Raw genomic sequence first — 19,757 nt, 5'->3', positions numbered from 1 at the left:
GTAGAGACGGGGTTTCACCAAATTGGCCAGGCTGGTCTCGAACTCCTGACCTCGTGATCTGCTTGCCTTGGCCTCCCAAAGTGCTGGGATTATAGGCATAGCCACCTCGCCTGGCCTAAACAAATGATTTTAAACTCATGTCTACAATCTGTGCATTCATTCACTTGTTTATTCATCATGTCATGTGCCACACACTTTGGAGATACAAGGTGAATAAGGCATGGAGCAATCTTTAAGGAGCTCTACTTTTTGGAGAAGACGACTACATAGACAGATAACTCTAATATAGTATGATATGTGTAATATAAATAATACAACATAATATATAACACATATATAACATTTATTATATATAATGTAGATAATGTAATATAAATAATATAACAATATATAATGTAACATTATATATAATATATAACATTATTATATATATAACATTGTATTATAAAGAATGCAGTACCAAGTACTGATATTCAGAGAGAGGAATGCGTGGTGTGGCAGTGATGGTTGTATGGATAAAATAGTAATTTTGACAAGAATATGGAGTACTTCACTAGGGAGAGAGGGATGGGCATTCTAGATTGAGGGAACAGTATAAGCAAAGGTTTAGAGATACAAAATAATATGATATGTTTGAAGAAGTTTGGTTCATTCAGCATGTGGGTTGCAGAATTTTTGATGTGTGTGTGATGTGAAGGAGCCGAAATTGTAAAGAGTTTTATCTGTAAGTAATGGCTGCCATTGTTGAATTTTAAATATTGCAACCATAATTAGATTTTATGTATTAGAGAACTCTGGGGCTGACATTTGAAAGATTAAAAGGGGAAGAGACAGAAGGCAAGAGAATAGTTAGGAAGCTATTGTGATTCCTCATTTATCTACTTTCAGAGTCAAGGAGAGGTTTTTTTAAAAAATAAAATTATATTAATTACATATAAATTAAGTACTGAATTTAAAACTCTTAGCAAATTATTAATGCGGAGTAATATAATGGTTCTGTTAGCTGAATTAGCTCTTATATATATATATAGCTCTTATGTAAACTAATTATTTTCTCATCTTAGTTTCAGATAAGAAAGATGTTAAATGCAAAACCAGAGGATGTCCATGTTCAATCACCACTGTCCAAATTCAGAAGCTCAGAATGCTGGAATCTCCCTTTGCGGGGGGTAAATAAAATTACATTCTTTTAAGTATATAGTTTTATTTGGTATGTTCAAAATATTTTAATGAAACAATTTTTATTTTCTGATATGTCCCTTTCTTGGTTTTCTTGTGTTATTTAATTGCAGATTTTAGTTTATTTTTAGCATGTCGAAATGATACTTCAAGGTTAGGCGCTTCAGTTTAAAATTATGTATACATTATTATGCATGGTTAATTTCATGAAATTTATTATTGTTGTAAAATAAATTCTGCTTTAAGTTTACTAAAATGTTAAGGTTTATAGAATTGTTTGTTCTTATGCTGTTGACCCATTTTAAGTTTGAGAGTGTATCTTTTAAAGAGTAATACAATTATATTTCAAAAGATACCTTGATTATAAATCTGGACTTCATCTCACTTTTAAGCATTATAATCAGGCTTTGATGAATAAGGCTTAAGATGGTGTTTTTTTGTGTTTTGTTTTTTAACTTTTTTTTTCCCACATTTTTTCTTTTCTTTCTTTTTTTTTTTTTCTTTTATTAATATATCTTTTCTTTGTATTTTTTTTTTTAACGAGAAAGAGAGAGAGAGAATAGGAAGGAGGAAAAAGGAAGAGAAAGAGAGAGAGAGAATGGGGAGGAGGGAGAAGGATAAGAAAGAGGGAGAGAGAATGGGAGTATTGCTTTCTTGCCCAGGCTAGAATGCAATTTAGTAATGGGTATTGAAAACCTCTTTTATACTGATAATTATACTTAATGATGTAGTCAGGAAGGAATAAGGGAAGAAGATAACAAACAAATAGCCAACCAATATTTAATTTAAACCTATAAAATGCTATGCGATTACTGAGGAGTGATTTACTTCCAATTATATAGTCACCTTTGGAATAGGTGTGAGGTGGTAATGTATGTTTTGTGTATTTGAAGTGGAGAGTTCTATAAATGTTTATTAAGTTTACTTGTTCCGGGTCTGAGTTCAAGTTCTGAATATCCTTGTTAATTTTCTATCTCGTTGATCTATAGAATCGTTAGCTCTTCTTGTTGCATTGATCCTTTTGCCATTATGTAATGTCATTCCTGGCCTCTTTTGATCTTTGTTGCTTTAAAGTCTACTTTATCAGAGGCGAGAATTGCATCTCCTGCTTTTTGTTTATTAGTTTATTTTTACTCTCTGTTTGATTGGTAAATCTTCCTCCTTCTCTCTGAGTCTTTGTGTATTGTTGCATGTAAGATGGGCCCGGATGCAGCATACCAATGGGTTTTGGCTTTTTATCCAATTAAAATATATATAAGTTTAATACTGGCGTTTGATGCTAGCTGGCTGTTTTGCCCATTAGTTGATGTAAATTTTTTATTGTGTTAAAGTTCTTTGCTTTTTGATATATTTTTGGAAAGGCTGATATTGGTTGTTCCTTTATATGTATAGTGCTTCTTTCAGAGGCTCTTGTAAAGCAGGCCTGGTGGTGGTGAACTCTCTAAGTACTTGTTTGTTCGCAAAAGATTTAATTTTTCCTTCGCTCATAAAGCTTAGTTTGGCTGGATAGGAAATTCTGGGTTGAAAGTTCTTTTCTTTAAGGATGTTAAATATTGGTCCCCACTCTTTTCTGGCTTGTAGGGTTTCTGCTGAGAGATCTGCTGTAAGTCTGATAGGTTTCCCTTTAGGGGTAACCTGACCTTTCTCTCTGGCTGCCCTTAGTATTTTCTCCTTCATTTCAACCCTAATAAATCTGGCGATTATGTGCCTTGGGGTTGGTCTTCTTGAAGAATATCTTTGTGGTGTTCTCTGTATTACCTGGAGTTGAATATTACCCTGCCTTGCCAGGTTGGGAAAATTTTCCTGAATGATATCCTGAAGAGTATTTTCCAACTTGGATTCATTCTCTTCATCACATTCAGGTACACCTATCAAACGTAAATTAGGTCTTTTCACATAGTCCCATATTTCCTGGAGACTTTGCTCATTCCTTTTTATCCTTTTTTCAGCATTCTTGTCTTCTCGTTTCATTTCACTGAGCTGGTCCTCGACTTCTGATATCCTTCCTTCTGCTTGATCAATATGACTGTTTAAACTTGTGCATGCTTCGCGAAGTTCTCGTGTTGTGTTTTTCAGCTCCATCAATTCACTTATATTCCTCTCTAAATTGTCCATTCTCGTTAACATTTCGTCAAACCTTTTTTCAAGGTTCTTAGTTTCTTTGCATTGGGTTAGAACAAGTTCTCTTAATTCACAGAAGTTTCTTATCACCCACGTTTTGAAACCTGCTTCTGTTATTGGAACACACGTGTAATCTATTAAGCCTTGTTCCGTTACTGATGAGGGATTGCAATCCCCTGTAGAGGGAGAGGCATTCTGATTTTGAGTATTCTCTGCCTTTTTACGCTGGTTTCTTCCCTTCATTATATATTTGTCCGTCTGTCGTCTTTATAATTACCGACTTTCTAACTGGGTCTCTGACGTCCAACTTGTTGATTCCCTGCGCCGAGATCTGAGCAATCCACTGAGCCGGCCAAAACAGCGGTGTTAAGATTGATGGTGCTTTTCTGCCCGGGAATCTCCGGACTCTGCACCAAGAACTGGCGTGCTAAGGCACCAGCAAAACTGCCACGCCGGCCACAAGAGTCGCCCTGGCGACCCGTGGATCTCCTCCACTGGGAATCTCCTGGTCCGTGAGCAACTAATATTCGTCTGAAAGTGTGGCGTCCTCTCGTTCTTTGCGCTTTCACTGGGAGGTACGTGCCCGAGCTGCTAATCATCAGCCATCTTGGATCTCTCCTTCTTTTTTTTTTTTTCATTGCATTTTAGGTTTTGGGGTTCTCAGCAAACTGACACAAGAACACAAAATCAAACACCACATGTTCTCACTCATAGGTGGGTGTTCAACAATGAGAACACATTGTTTTTTAACTTTTAAGTTCAATGGTACAAGTGCAGGTTTGTTTCATAGGTAAACTTGTGTCATGGGGGTTTGTTGTATAGATTACTTCATCACCCAGGTGTTAAGCCTAGTACCCATTAGTTTTTTTTCCTGATACTCTCCTTTTTCCATCCTCCAGCCTCTGAAAGGCCCCAATGTGTGTTGTTCCCCTCTGTGTGTCCATGTGTTCTGATCATTTAGCTCTCACTTACACGTGAGAACATGCAGTATTTGGTTTTCTGTTCCTGTGTTAGTTTGCTGAGGATAATGGTCTCCAGCTTCATTCATGTCCCTGCAAAGGACATGATCTCATTTGTTTTTATGGCTGCACAGTATTCTATGGTATATATGTACCACATTTTCTTTATCTAATCTATCATGGATGGGTATTTAGGTTCTTTAGAGACAGGGTCTGTGTTGCTCACATTGGAGTGCAGTGACACAATCATAGCTCACTGAATCCTTGAACTCCTGGGCTCAAGTGATCTTGCTGCCTATCATCCTGAGTAGCAGGGACTAGAGACATGTGCTACAACGCCTGGCTACTTAAAATTTTTTTTTGTAGAGGTGGAGTCTTGCTGTGTTGCCTAGGCTGGTCTTGAACTTCTGGCCTTAAGCAGTCTTCCTACTTTGGCCTCCCAGAGTGCTCGGCATGAGCCATTGTGCCTGGCCTTGGAATGTGGAAGTCCAAGATGAAGGTGCTGGCAGGGTTGACTTTTGAGGCATCTCTACTTGGATTGCAGATGGCTATCTTTTCTCTGTGTCTTTGCATGGCTCTTTCTCTGGGCACATGTATCCCTAGTGTCTCTTTTTCTTACTAAAGACATTAGTCCTATTGGATTAGGACTCCACCCACATGACCTCATTCAACCCCTTTTAAGGCCCTTTCTCTGCATACAGTCTCATTGGGAGTTGGACTTCAACATATGAATTTTGGAGAATACAATTTAGTCCATAACTGTAGTAGTCATTTAGGATACATAGAATATATTTATACATTTTAAGTTATCTTAAATATATGTATTGTATGTTACAAGAAAAATTAACCATTTATTTATTTCAAGACAGGGTCTTGCTCTGTCATCCAGGCTGGAGTGCACTGATGTACTCATGGCTTACTGCAGCCTCAGCCTCCTGGGATCAAGCTGTCCTCCCACCTTAGCCTCCTGAGTAACTGAGATTACAGGCACATGCCACCATGCTTGGCTAGTTTCTAACATTTTTTTGCAGAGACAGAGTTTTGCTGTGTTGCTCAGGTGATCCTCTTGCCTCAGCCTCCCGAAGTGCTGGGATTACAAGCATGAGCCCCTGAACTTGGCCCTATTAACCATTTTTTTTTTGAGACAGAGTTTCACTCTTGTTGCCCAGGCTGGAGTGCAATGGCACAATCTTGGCTTACTGCAACCTCTGCCTCCTGGGTTCAAGTGATTCTCCTTCTTCAGTCTTCCGAGTAGCTGGGATTACAGGCATGCACCACCACACTTGGCTAATTTTGTATTTTTAGTAGAGTTGAGGTGTTGGTCAGGCTGATCTTGAACTCCTGACCTCAGGTGATCCGCCTGCCTTGGCCTCCCAAAGTGCTGGGATTGCAGGCATAAGCCACCATGTCTGGCCTCCTATTAACCATTTTTAAAACATGTTCTTTTATTATTTATTTATTTACTTATTTTTAGAATTTGTTCTGCTCAAAAAACTTGTTCTTAGAGGAGAGATTTGTCCTCAGTATTTGTTACTGAGGACAAATTAGTGTAGAGGACAAAAGTGGTGTAAGAGAACATTTAGAAATTTTGTTATTAAATAATACATTTGTTAGTTTGTATTGGATACAAAGAGTACATAAAAAGGGAAACAATAAAGGAGACCAGGTGCGGTCAGTTGCGGAGACCCCAACCCAGGAGGTGCTGAAGGAATTAAGAAACAGAAACAAAGATAGAGTGCAAAAGTGGGAAGCAGAGTGGGACATCAGGGGACTGACAGCATTCCCAGCTGAAAGCCCGGAGCAGACTTTGACCCACGTATTTATTCTTTGTGAATAAGTGATTATTTTTAATGAGCAGGTGTTCTCTATATATATTTTTAATTCCTTAATTTTTTATTCCTGGTACCACTACCACAATTTACAGGGCAATATACTTGATGTAATGAAAAGAAAAAGACTAAGCCACAACAGATAAAAGACCTCAGGAATATACAACTAATTGACACTACATTGCATTAATCAATAGCTGCACTTTTTGCGAACTGTGGCTATGACAGTCCTGAATAAGAGGGGTTTCCTGTTCAAGCTGCAGTAACTTTTCTGACTATGGATCATCGCTCCTTCTGTGGCAGATTTTTACAGTTCCTCTAATGCATTTGGGACAACTGTCTCAAAGTAACCTACAGCTTTCCTGACAACTCCTCGCTCTCTCTCCTGCTAAGAACTGTAGCCCTTTTCTGCTGCTTTTAGAACCTTCTGCTACCATATCCACCACTTCCACCACCAGATCCATAACCACCACCATAGGGACTGCCCGAGCTTCTTCCACCAAAACTGCCCCCTTTCATGGGTCCATAATTTGATTGCTGTTGTCCACTGTAATTTCCAAAATCATTATAGTTCCCACCACCACCATAGTTACCACCGCCAAAATTTCCTCCTTCATTGTAACCATCATATCCTCCGCCACCACCACCACCATATCCACCACCTTGGTTTCCATATCCTGGTCCACCACCACCATAGCCCCCTCTACTACTATAACCAGGACCCCCACCATAGTTGCCACCATTACCTTCAACTCCATTATATTCCCCATCACCTCCTCTATAACTACCTCTGCTGCCACCACCTCCACCACCACAACCTCCTCTTCCACCAAAGTTTCCACCGTGGCCAAAATTACCTCCACTACCTCCAAAGTTTCCTCCGCGACCCATAAAATTGCCAGATTCACCTCCATAACCTCTCTGTGATCCAGCAGACCGCATCTCTTGTTTAGAAAGGGCCTTTTTCACTTCACAATTATGCCCATTAATAGTGTGGTAATTCTGAACAACAGTTTTATCAACTGTATCATGATCATCAAAAGTCATAAAAGCAAATCCTCTCTTTTTTCCACTCTGCCTGTCTTCCATAACTTCTATGGTTTCAATCTTGCCATACTTTTCAAAGTAGTCTCTCAAATTATACTCTTCTGTATCTCCTTTCATAACACCAACAAAAATTTTCTTCACTTTTAGATGGGCACCAGGCTTTACAGAATCCTCTCTAGAAACAGCTCTCTTTGGTTCCACTACACACCCATCAACCTTGTGTGGTCTAGCACACATTGCTGCATCCACCTCGTCAACACAAGAATAAGTCACAAAACCAAAGCCCCTGGAACATTTTGTTTGGTGATCTCTCATTACCACACAATCTGTAAGTGTGCCGCACTTCTCAAAATGTTCTCTTAAACTATCTGTAGTTTCAAAGCTCAGACCACCAATAAACAGTTTTCTCAACTGCTCTGGTTCCTTTGTATCATGGCCCTCCATTTTGAGACTGGACTTGCTTCTTCCAACTTGAGTTCAGTATCTCTATGTTTTTTCACAGAATAGAGATAAACTAGGCAAGCAGCTAGTGCCTGTTCACTACTAATTAAAAATAAACTAGAAAGCATTCTTTACAAGGGAGAAATGGGGGCAGAGTCATGTATCCTGTGTTTGAAGAACTGGTTTAACTAGTGCGTGACTGGTATATATTGTTTACTGTTCTATCACACCCTGAGCAGTTTTCTGCCTGGGGATGGCTTGGTGTTCCTTGCCATCATTTCTTAGTAAATGATATATAATCCATCACACACATCAAGACCTGTTCCCATCAACCAGGTGAATTCTGTTTACTTGCATAAGGTTAGAAATTTGGGCTGTGTAGAAAGGTACAAGGTGGGCTAGTTGTGGTGGCTCACACTTGTTTTCCAGCACTTTGAGAGGCTGAGGTGGGAGGATCCCTTGAGCCCAGGAGTTGGAGACCAGCCTGGGAAATATAGCAAGATCCTGTTTCTACTAAAAATTAAAGAATAAGCTAGACGTAGTTGTGTGCAACTGTAGTTCCAGCTACTCAGGAGGCTGAGGTGGGAGGATTCCTTGAGCTCAGGAGTTCAAGATTGAAGTGAGCTATGATTGTGCCACTGTACTCCAGCCTGGGCAACAAGAAGACCCTGTCTCAAAAAAAAAAAAAAAAAAATACACACACACACCCCCACACACCCACACATAAGATGAAGCAAGTAAAATCTCTTTCTGTCCTTTTTTTTCTAAAGGCAACTACTATTAATGATTTTTTTTCATTTATTTCAAGAAAAAAATGGGTTTATATTGTTTTGATATTTGCAAAAGTTAAGTGATACTTTTGGGAAATTGGCATCCTGTTTGAGATTGGAAGTGGCACATGTCAGGCTTACTGTGCTCTGTGGTTGGCTTAATGTTCACTGTATTTGGTAAATATTTGCTCATACTTTGTGTCGTGTTTGAGGCTGTGCAGGTATCTTGCTGCATTTCCACTACCCAACTTTTTTATTGTTGTTTTTAGTGACTGACAATGGAAGAGAAAGGAATAATTGCCCCTTTCCATAGTCTTTAGCAGAATTTTAACTCATTTGTTTGTTTGGGATTTTTATTGACATGTAGTTACATTAAACAGGCAATCTTTTTTTTTTTTTTTTTTTTTGTGTGTGTGTGGCATAGTCTCGATCTGTCACCAGGTGCCATACTGCAGTGCAGTGGCGAGATCTCAGCTCACTGCAACCTCCACCTCCCGGGTTTAAGCAATTCTCCTGCCTCAGCCTCCTGGACAGGCAATCTTAAGTCTTAAGTTAGATGAGCTTTGACTAGAGTAACATATGCAGCAAACATCCCAATCATGAAATAGAGCATTATCATGCTCCAGAAATTTTCCTTGTTTTCATTTTCATTGTTTTTTTTTTTTTTTTTTTTTTTTGAGACGGAGTTTCGCTCTTGTTACCCAGGCTGGAGTGCAATGGCGCGATCTCGGCTCACCACAACCTCCGCCTCCTGGGTTCAGGCAATTCTCCTGCCTCAGTCTTCTGAGTAGCTGGGATTACAGGCACGTGCCACCGTGTCCAGCTGATTTTTTGTATTTTTAGTAGAGACGGGGTTTCACCATGTTGACCAGGATGGTTTCGATCTCTTGACCTCGTGATCCACCCGCCTCGGCCTCCCAAAGTGCTGGGATTACAGGCGTGAGCCACCGCGCCCGGCCTGTATTTTTTTAAAAAATAAAAAATATATTTTTAATTAATTCATTTTTCTTCTTTATGTAACTCAGGTATATGACTCAACCATTGTGTCTTTCCTCATCTGTTGCTTGCACCTCCACCTTGATTCTGGCAACCATTCTGTTTTCTGTTTCCATAGTTTTGCCTGTTCTTAAACTTCATAAAAATGGAATCATATAATATATACTCCTTTGTGTTTGGTTTCTTTTTATTCAGTATAATATTGCTAACGTTTATCCATATTTTACATCTATCAGTAGTTTATTTCTTTTTATTGCTATGTAAAATCCCATTATGTGAATATACCATGGTTTATCTAATTCTCTATTGATTGACTTTTGGGCTTGGTTTTAATTTGCATTTTCTTGATGACTAATGATGTTAAAAACATTTTCTGTGGTTGTTGGGTGGAGTGTTCTATAGATGTCTGTTAGGTCCAGTTAATCAGGTCTGAGATTAAGTGACAGTCTCTTTGTTAGTTTTCTGCCTCAGTGATCTGTCTAATGTTGTCAGTGGGGTGTTGAAGTCTTTCACTATTATTACATGGCTGCCTAAGTCTTCGTAGGTCAAGCAAAACTTGTTTTATGAAACTGGGTATATCAATGGTGGGTGCATATATAGTTAGATAGGTAAGTGTTTTTGTTGGATTTTTCCGTTTATCAGTAGGTAATACCCATCTTTGTCCTTCTTAATTGTTACTTGTTTAAAGTCTGTTTTATCTGATATAAGAATAGTGGCTTCTGCTCTTTTTTGTTTTCTGTTTGGATGGTAAATCTGTCTCTATCCCTTTACTTTGAGCCTGTGGGTGTTGTTACATGTGAGGTGGGTATCTTGAAGATAGCAGATGGTTGGGTCTTGTCTTTTTATCCACCTTGACACTCCATGTCTTTTAAGCGGGACGTTTAGCCATTTATACTCAGGATTAGTATTGATAAGTGAGATTTTGATCTCATCATGTTGTTAGTTGGTTGTTGTATAGACTTGATTGTGTAGTTGCTTTTTAGTGTCTGTGGGCTATGTGCTTAAGTGTGTTTTTGTGGTGGTAGGTGTCATTCTTCTGATTCCATGTTTAGTACTCCCTTAAGGACCTCTTGTAAGGCTGGTGTAGTTGAAACAAATTCCCTTAGTATTGGCTTGCCTGAGAAGGATTTTATTTCTCTTTCACTTATGAATATTAGGTCATTTCTCTTTCACTTATGATCCCTTTTTGATGGGATTGTTTTTTCTTACTGATTTGTTTGAATTCATTGTAGATTTGGGATATTAGTCCTTTGTCAGATGTATAGATTGTAAAGATTTTCTCCTACTCTGTGTGTTGTCTCTTTACTCTGCTGACTGTTCCTTTTGGCATGCAAAAGTTCTTTAGTTTAATTAGATCTCAGATATTTATCTTTGTTTTTATTGCATTTGCTTTTGGGTTCTTGGTTCATGAAATCTTTATTTAAGCCAATGAATGGTTTTTCCAGTGTTATCTTCTAGAATTTTTATGGTTTCAGGTCTTAGGCTTAAGTCTTTAATCCATCTTGGGTTGGTTTTTGTATAAGGTGAGAGATGAGGATCCGATAACATTCTTCTACATGTGGCTAGCCAATTATCCCAGCACCATTTGTTGAAACTAGTGTCCTTTCCACACTTTATGTTTTTGTTGCTTTGTTGAAGATCAGTTGGCTGTAAATATTTGGTTTTATTTCTGGGTTCCGTATTCTGTTCCATTGGTCTATGTGCCTATTTTTATACCAGTACCATGCTGCTTTGGTGACTATGGCCTTATAATATAGTTTGAAATCAGATAGTGTGATGTCTCTAGATTTGTTCTTTTTGCTTAGTGTTGCTTTGGCTATGTGGGCTCTTTTTTGGTTCCATATGAATTTTAGAATTTTTTTTTTTCTGATTCTGTGAGGAATGATGGTGGTGTTTTGATGAGGATTGAATTGAATTTGTAGATTGCTTTTGGCAATATGGTCGTTTTCACAATATTGATTGTACCCATGTGTGAGTATGGGATGTGTTTCCATTTGTTGGTGTCATCTGTGATTTCTTTCAGCAGTGTTTTTTAGTTTTCCTTGTAAAGGTCTTTTGACTCTTTGGTTAGGTATATTTCTAAGTATTTTATTTTATTTTTGCAGCTATTGTAAAAAGGGTTGAATTATTGATTTGATTCTCTGCTTGGTCACTGTTGGTGTATAGAAGAGCTACTGATTTGTGTACATTAATCTTATATCTGAAAACTTTGCTGAATTCTTTTATCAGTTCTAGGAGCTTTCTGGAGGAGTCCTTAGGGCCTTCAAGGTAAATGATCATATCATCAGCAAAAAGTGACAGTTTGACTTCCTCTTTATTGATTTGGATGCCCTTTATTTCTTTCTATTGTTTGATTGCTCTGACTAGGAATTCCAGTACTATGTTGCAGAAGAGTGGTGACAGTGGGCAGGCTTGTCTTGTTCCAGTTCTCAGAGGAATGCTTTTAACTCTTACCCATTCAGTATTATGTTGGGTTTGTCATATGTGGTTTTTATTACATTAAGGTATGTCCCTTGTATGCCAATTTTACTGAGAGTTTTAATCATAATGGGATTCTGGATTTTGTCAAATGCTTTTTCTGCATCTATTGAGGTGATCATGAGATTTTTGTTTTTAATTCTGTTTATGTGGGCTCTCACATTTATTGACTTGTGTATTTTAAACCACCCCTGCATTCCTGATATGAAACCCACTTGGTCATGGTGAATTATCTTTTTGATATATTGTTGGATTTGGTTAGACAGTGTTTTGTTAAGGATTTTCGCATCTATGTTCAGCAGGGATATTGGTCTGTAGTTTTCTTTTTTTAGTTTGTTTCGTCCTTTCCTGGTTTTGGTATTAGGGTGATACTGTCTTCATAGAATGATTTATGGAGGGTTCCCTCTTTCTCTATCTTGTGGAATAGTGTCAATAGCATTGGTACCAATTCTTCTTTGAATGTCTGGTAGAATTCTGCTGTGAATCCATCTGGTCCTGGGCTTTTTTTTGGTGGTAATTTTTAAATTACCATTTCAATCTCGCTGCTTGTTATTAGTCTGTTCAGGGTATCTAATTCCCGATTTAAGCTAGGAGGGTTGTATTTTTCCAGGAATTTATTCATCTCTTCTTGGTTTTCTAGTTAATGTGCATGAAGGTGTTCATAGTAGCTGTGAGTGATCTTTTGTATTTCATTGGTGTCAGTCGTAATATCCCCTGTTTTGTTTTTTAGTGAGGTTATTTGGATTTTATCTCTTCTTTTCTTGGTTAATCTTGCTAATGGTCTATCAATTTCATTTGTCTTTTCAAAGAACAAGTTTTTTGTTTCTTTTGTATATATTTTTTTGTTTCTATTTCATTTAATTCTGCTCTGATCTTGGTAATTTCCTTTCTTCTACTGGGTTTGGGTTTGGTTTGTTCATGTGAACTAGAGACCTTAGAATGTCAGTTTGTGCACTTTTAGGCTTTTTGATATAAGCATTTAGGGCTGTGAGCTTTCGTCTTAGCACTGCCTTTGCTGCATCCCAGAGGTTTTCATAGGTTGTGTCGTTATTGACATTCAGTTTGAAGAATTTTTAAATTTCTATCTTGATTTCATTTTTGATCCATTGCTTATTCAGGAGCAGGTTATTTAATTTTCATGTATTTGCAGGGTTCTGAAGGTTCCTTTTGGAGTTGATTTCCAGTTTTATTCCACTGTGGTCTGAGAGAGTGCTTGATAAAATTTCAGTTTTCTTAAATTTATTGAGGCTCGTTTTATGGCCTATCATACGGTCTATCTTGGAGAAAGTTCCATCCACTGTTGAATAGAAGGTGTATTCTGTGGTTGTTGCATGAAATGTTCTCTCTCTATATATATATCTGGTAAGTCCGTTTGTTCCAAGGTATGGTTTAAATCCGTTGTTTCTTTGTTGACTTTCTGTCTTCATGACCTATATAGTGCTGTCAGTGGAGTACTAAAGTCTCCTACTATTATTGTGTTGCTGTCTTTCTCATTTCTTAGGTCTATTAGTAATTGTTTTATAAATTTGAGGGCTCCAGTGTTAGGTGTTTGTATGTTTAGGACTGCGATATTTTCCTATTGGACAAGGCCTTTTACCATTATATAATGTCCTTCTTTGTCTCTTTTAACTGCTATTACTTCAAAATTTTTTTGTCTAGGAATAGCTATCCCTGCTCGCTTTTGGTGTCCATTTGCATGAAATACCTTTTTCCACCCCTTTACCTTAAGTTGATGTGATTCCTTATGTGTTAGGTGAATTTCCTGAAGACAGCAGATAACTGGTGAGTCCTTATCCATTCTGCAGTTCTGTATCTTTTAAGTGGAGCATTTAGGCCATTTACATTCAGTGTTAGTATTGAAATGTTAGGTACTGTTACATTCATTGTGTTGTTTGTTGCCTGTGTACTTTGGTTTTTTGTTTTCGCTTTTTAACTTGTATGTTTTATAGGTCCTGCATGATTTATGCTTTAAAAAGTTTCTGTTTTAATATATTTCCAGGATTTGTTTCAAGATTTAGAGCTCCCTTTTTCGGTTCTTGTAGTGGTGGCTTGGTAATGGCAAATTCTCTCAGCATTTGCTTGTCTGAAAACATTAGGTACGTCTCCTAATGTTATCCTTCCCCAATCCCCCCATCCCCTTCTATCCCTCCCCTAGGTCCCCCCACCCCACAACAGGCCCCAGCGTGTGATGTTCCCCTCACTGTGTCCATGTGTTCTCATTGTTCAGCACCCACTTAGAAGTGAGAACGTGTGGTTTTTGGTTTTCTGTTCTTGTGTCAGTTTGCTGAGAATGATGGTTTCCAGCTTCACCATGTCCCTGAAAAGGACATGAACTCATCCTTTTTTATGACTGCATAATATTCCATGGTGTATATGTGCCACATTTTCTTTATCCAGTCTGTCATTGATGGGCATTTGGGTTGGTTTCAAGTCTTTGCTATTGTGAACAGTGCTACAGTGAACATATGTGTGCATGTGTCTTTAAAGTAGAATGATTTATAATTCTTTGGATATATAACCAGTAATGGGATTGCTGGGTCAATTGGTATTTCTATTTCTAGATCCTTGAGGAATTGCCACACTGTCTTCCACAATGGTTGAACTAATTTACACTCCCATCAACAGTGTAAAAGCATTCCTATTTCTCCACATCCTCTCCAGCATCTATTGTTTCCTGACTTTTTAATGATCGCCATTCTAACTGGTGTGAGATGGTATCTCATTGTGGTTTTGATGTGCATTTCTCTAATGACCAGTGATGAGCTTTTTTTTCATATGTTTGTTGGCCGCAAAAATGTCTCTTCTCCTTTGCTCATGAAGCTTTGTTTGGCTGGATATTAAATTCTGGGTTGAAATTCTTTTCTTTAAGAATGTTGAATATTGGCCCCCACTCTCTCCTAGCTTATAGGATTTCTGCCACGGGATTTGCTGTTAGTCTAGTGGGCTTCCCTTTTTCTGTGGGTAACCTGACCTTTCCCTCTGGCTGCTCTTAACATTTTTTCCTTCATTTCAACCTTGGTGAATATGATGATTATGTGTCTTGTGTTTGCTCTTCTCGAGCAGTATCTTTGTGGCGTTCTCTGTATTTTCTGAATTAGAATGTTGGCCTGTCTTGGTAGGTTGGGGACGTTCTCCTGGTTAATATCCTTAAGTGTGTTTTCCAGCTTGATTCCATTCTCCCTATTCCTTTCAGGTACACCAATCAAATGTAGATTTGGTCTTTTCACATAGTCCCATATTTTTTGGAGTCTATGTTCGTTTCTTTTCATTCTTTTTTCTCTAATCTTGTCTTCATGCTTTATTTCATTAAGTTGATCTTCAATCACTGATGTCCTTTCTTCTGCTTGATTGATTTAGCTATTGATACTTGTGTATGCTTCACAAAGTTCTGATGCTGTGTTTTTCAGATCCATCAGGTCATTTATGTTCTTCTCTAAACTAGTTATTCTAGTTAGCAGTTTCTGTAATCTTTTACCAAGGTTTTTAGCTTCCTTGCATTTGATTGGAACATGCTCCTTTAGTGCAAAGGAGTTTGTTATTACCTGCCTTCTGAAGCCTATTTCTGTCAAGTTGTCAAACTCATTCTCTGTCCAGTTGTGTTCCCTTACTGGCAGGGAGTTGTGTTCCTTTGGAGGAGAAGAGGCATTCTGGTTTTTGGAATTTTCAGCCTTTTTGCTCTGGTATTTCCTCATCTTCGTGGATTTGTCTGTCTTTGGTTTTTGATGTTGGTTAGCTTTGGATGGAGTTTCTGCGTGGATGTCCTTTTGGTTGATGTTGATGGTATTCCTTTCTGTTTAGTTTTCCTTCTAACAGTCAGCCCCTCTGCTGCAGGTCTGCTGGGATTTGCTGGAGGTTCACTCCAGACTCTGTTTGCCGATATCACCAGTGGAGGCTGCAGAACAGTAAAGACTGTTTCCTCTGGAAGCTTCGTCCCAGAAGGTCACCTGCCAGATGCCTGCCGGAGCTTTCGTATATGAGGTGTCTGTTGACCCCCACGGGAGGTGTCTCCCAGTCAGGAGGCAGGGGAGTCAGAGACCCTCTTGAAGAGGCAGTCTGTCCCTTAGCAGAGCTCCAGCACTGTGCTGGGAGATCTGCTGCTGTGTTAAGAGCCGGCAGCAGGAACATTTAAGTCTGCTGAAGCTGCACCCACATTTGCCCCTTCTCCTAGGTGCTCTGTCCCAGGGAGATAAGAGTTTGATCTATAAGCCCCTGACTGGGGCTGCTGCCTTTTTTTTTTTTTTTTTAAAGAGATATTCTGCTCAGAAAGGAGGAATCTAGTCAGGCAGTCTGGCTACTGCATCTTTGTTGAGCTGTGGTGGGCTCTGCTCAGTTCAAACTTTCCGGCAGCTTTATTTACACTGTGAGGGGAAAACCATCTACTCTAGCTTCAGTAATGGGGTATGTCCCTCCCCCTACCAAGCTCGAGCATCCCAGGTTGACTTCAGACTGCTGTGCTGGCAGCGAGAATTTCAAGCCAATGGATCTTAAGTTGCTGGGCTCCATGAGGGTGGGATCCACTGAGCTAGACCAGTTGGCTTCCCGGCTTCAGCCCCCTTTCCATGGGAGCTCCAGGTACCAGTGGGGTATGGAAAAAAAAATTACTGCAGCTAGCTCAGTGTCTACCCAAATGGCTGCTCAGTTTGTACTTGAAACAGGGCCCTGGTGGCATAGGCACCCATGGGAATCTCCTGGTTTGCAGGTTTCAAAGACTGTGGGAAAAGTATAGTATCTGGGCTGGAGTGCACAGTTCCTTATAGCACAGTCCCTCACGGCTTCCCTTGGGTAGGGGAGGGAATTTTCTGACCCATTGTGCTTTCCAGGTGAGGTGACACCCCACCCTGCTTCGTCTCATTCTCTGTGGGCTGCACTCCTGTCTAATCAGCCCCAGTGATATGAGCTGGGTACCTCAGTCGGAAATGCAGAAATCACCTGCCTTCTGCATTGATCTCACTGGGAGCTGCAGACTGGAGCCGTTCCTGTTTGGCCATCTTGCCTGGAACTCCCCATATTTTCTTTATCCATTTGTCCATTGATGGGTAGTTTGGTTGGTTCCGTATCATTGTGAGTAGTGCTGCAGCAAACATGGTAGTGTATGTATCCTCTTGAATTACTGTTTTCCCTTTGTTTGGATAAATTCCCAGTAGTGGGATTGCTGTATCATAGGTTAATTCTATTTTTAGTTTTTTTTTTGAGAACTCTCCATACTGTTTTTCATAATGGCTATACTAATTTACATTTTCACCAGCAGTATATGTGGGTTCCTTTTTTCCCCTGCATCCTCACTAGCATCTGTTATTATTTTTTTGTCTTTCTGATAATAGCCATTCTAACTGGGAAAAGGTGATATCTCATTGTGCTTTTGATTTGCATTTCCCTAATGATTAGTGATGTTGAGCATTTTTTCATGTACCTGTTAGCCATTTGTATGTCTTCTTGTAAGAAATATCTATTCACGCCCTTTGCCTACTGTTTAATTTTTGGGTTTCTTGTGTATTCTAGACATTAGTCCCTTGACAGGTGAGTATTTTGCAAATATTTTCTCCTGTTCTTTTTTTTTTTTTTGGTAAGACAAACTTTTAGGAATTTATTTACCTTTGATGTTGGTGATATCTTTACAAATAAGAGTTGTTTCTAATAATGTATAAATCTCATCAGTATTCTATGTTAAGAAGCTTATATTTTGTTTTAAAAATATTTTATACAAAGAAATATTAAGCCCTAAAGTTATTTTGTGGAAGTACAGTCATATGCTTCATTACACATCAAATAGCATTTTTAGGAATAATTCCTTTTAAGTAAAAGAAATCAATACAATTAAATAATACGCAGTTTAAGGTGTGATACTAAGTACATGATCCTAATACTGATACCCAGTTCAATTAAAACACAGATGTGTAAGCTAAAAGAGACATGTTAGTACTACAAATTATATGATCCATTTCTGTTTCCTTTGGAACTACTGCATCCAACTTTTCTACACAAAAGCAGCAAACAAAGCTTTGTGATGTTAAGAAATTTCCATGGCTCATGTAGACCGGAGAGACATCTCACTCAGATGTGCTAAAATGGAGTTCACACCCCAGCTGAAGGGCAGACAAATAATTTAAAGTAGTGGCAACTTGTGGAAATACATGTTTTATCAATTATTCTACATTCACCCCAGTGAATTCAATCAACTTACTTACACAGTATAAATACTGCATATGCATGATCTAAACTAAGAGGCACGAAAAAAGCATTCATTATTTATAAATCTACTGGTTAAAATGGTACTAATGAAGCAAAATAAAGGGGATTCTCTCTCTTTTTTTTAAATGCCTTATTTTATGTTATTTATTTTTTTATTGTACTTTAGGCTCTGGGGTACATATGCAGATCATGCAGGGTTGTTGCATAGGTACACACATGGCAATGTGGTTTGCTGCCTCCATCCCCCTGTCACCTACATCTGGCATTTCTCCCCATGTTATCCCTCCTCCACCTCCCCAGCGCCTCACTGTCTCTCCCTTGGCCCCCTCGCAACAGACCCCAGTGTGTGATGCTCCCCTCTCTGTGTCCATGTGTTCTCATTGTTCATCACTGCCTATGAGTGAGAACATGCGGTGTTTGATTTTCTGTTCTTGTGTCAGTTTGCTGAGAATGATGGTTTCCAGATTCATCCATGTCCCTACAAAGGACACAAACTCATCCTTTTTTATGGCTGCATAGTATTCCATGGTGTATTTATGCCACATTTTCCTTTTCCAGTCTATCGTTGATGGGCATTTGGGTTGGTTTTAGGTCTTTGCTATTGTAAACAGTGCTGCTATGAACATATGTGTGCATGTGTCTTTATAATAGAATGATTTATAATTCTTTGGGTATATACCCAGTAATGGGATTGCTGGGTCAAATGAAATTTCTATTTCTAGGTCCTTGAGGAAGCGTCACACTGTCTTCCACAATGGTTGAACTAATTTACACTCCCACCAACAGTGTAAAAGTGTTCCTGTTTCTCCACATCTTCTCCAGCATCTGTTGTTTCCAGAATTTTTAATGATCGCTATTCTAATTGGTGTGAGGCAGTATCTCACTGTGGTTTTGATTTGGATTTTTCTAATAATCCATGATGATGAGCATTTTTTCATGTTTGTTGGCCTCATGTATGCCTTCTTTTGCAAAGTGTCTGTTCATATCCTTCGCCCACTTTTGGATGGGTTTGTTTGTTTTTTCTTGTAAATCTGTTTTAGTTCTTTGTAGATTCTGGATATTAGCCCTTTGTCAGGTGGGTAGATTGCAAAAAGTTTTTCCCATTCTATTGGTTGCTGGTTCATTCTAATAATTGTTTCTTTTGCTGTACAGAAGCTCTGGAGTTTAGTTAGGTCCTGTTTGTCTATTTTGGCTTTTGTTGCCAATGCTTTTGGTGTTTTAGTCATGAAGTCCTTGCCTCTGCCTATGTCCTGATTGGTTTTGCCTAGGTTTTCTTCTAGGGTTTTTATGTTTTTAGGTCTTATGTTTAAGTCTTTAATCCATCTGGAGTTAATTTTAGTGTAAGGTGTCAGGAAGTGGTCCAGTTTCTGCTTTCTGCACACTGCTAACCAGTTTTTCCAACACCATTTGTTAAACAGGGAATCCTTTCCCCATTGCTTGTTTTTGTTAGGTTTGTCAAAGATCAGATAGTTGTAGATGTGTGGCGTTGCCTCTGAGGCCTCTGTTCTGTTCCATTGATCTATATCTCTGTTTTGGTACCAGTACCATGCTGTTTTGATTACTATAGCCTTATAGTATAGTTTGAAATCAGGTAGCGTGATGCCTCTGGCTTTGTTCTTTTTGCTTTGGTTTGTCGTGGCTATGCGGGCTCTCTTTTCATTCCATATGAAGTTTAAGGTGTTTTTTTCCAGTTCTGTGAAGAAGGTCATTGGTAGCTTGATGGGGATAGCATTGAATCTGTAAATTAC

General features: G+C 38.7%; 2 protein-coding genes across 5 annotated transcripts in view; one reads left to right on the top strand and one right to left on the bottom strand.

Moving 5' to 3' along the window:
- Positions 1-19,757, top strand: part of SENP7 (SUMO specific peptidase 7) — a 255,859-nt gene that overhangs the window by 59,993 nt on the left and 176,109 nt on the right. For 3 of the 4 annotated variants that reach the window (XM_064374570.1, XM_012476798.2, XM_012476793.2), the window contains one exon: positions 1,065-1,169. In XM_064374570.1, coding sequence (XP_064230640.1) covers positions 1,080-1,169 — 90 coding nt within the window. In that variant the 5' untranslated portion in view covers positions 1,065-1,079. Of the gene's footprint in view, positions 1-1,064; positions 1,211-19,757 lie in introns of those variants that run through there. The other variant, XM_064374571.1, reaches the window with a different exon arrangement.
- Positions 6,375-7,579, bottom strand: LOC110567465 (heterogeneous nuclear ribonucleoprotein A3-like). Its single transcript, XM_064374436.1, has one exon. The coding sequence runs from the start codon at positions 7,577-7,579 to the stop codon at positions 6,506-6,508; it is 1,074 nt and encodes a 357-aa protein (XP_064230506.1). The 3' UTR covers positions 6,375-6,505.

The sequence above is a fragment of the Aotus nancymaae genome, unplaced genomic scaffold (assembly GCF_030222135.1).
Source record: "Aotus nancymaae isolate 86718 unplaced genomic scaffold, 86718_ANA_hifiasm-v0.15.2.pri h1tg000011l, whole genome shotgun sequence".
In the NCBI taxonomy this organism is placed as follows: domain Eukaryota; kingdom Metazoa; phylum Chordata; class Mammalia; order Primates; family Aotidae; genus Aotus; species Aotus nancymaae.
The sequence above is the reverse complement of the archived record's forward strand: the minus strand, read 5'-3'. Positions and strand labels throughout refer to the sequence as shown.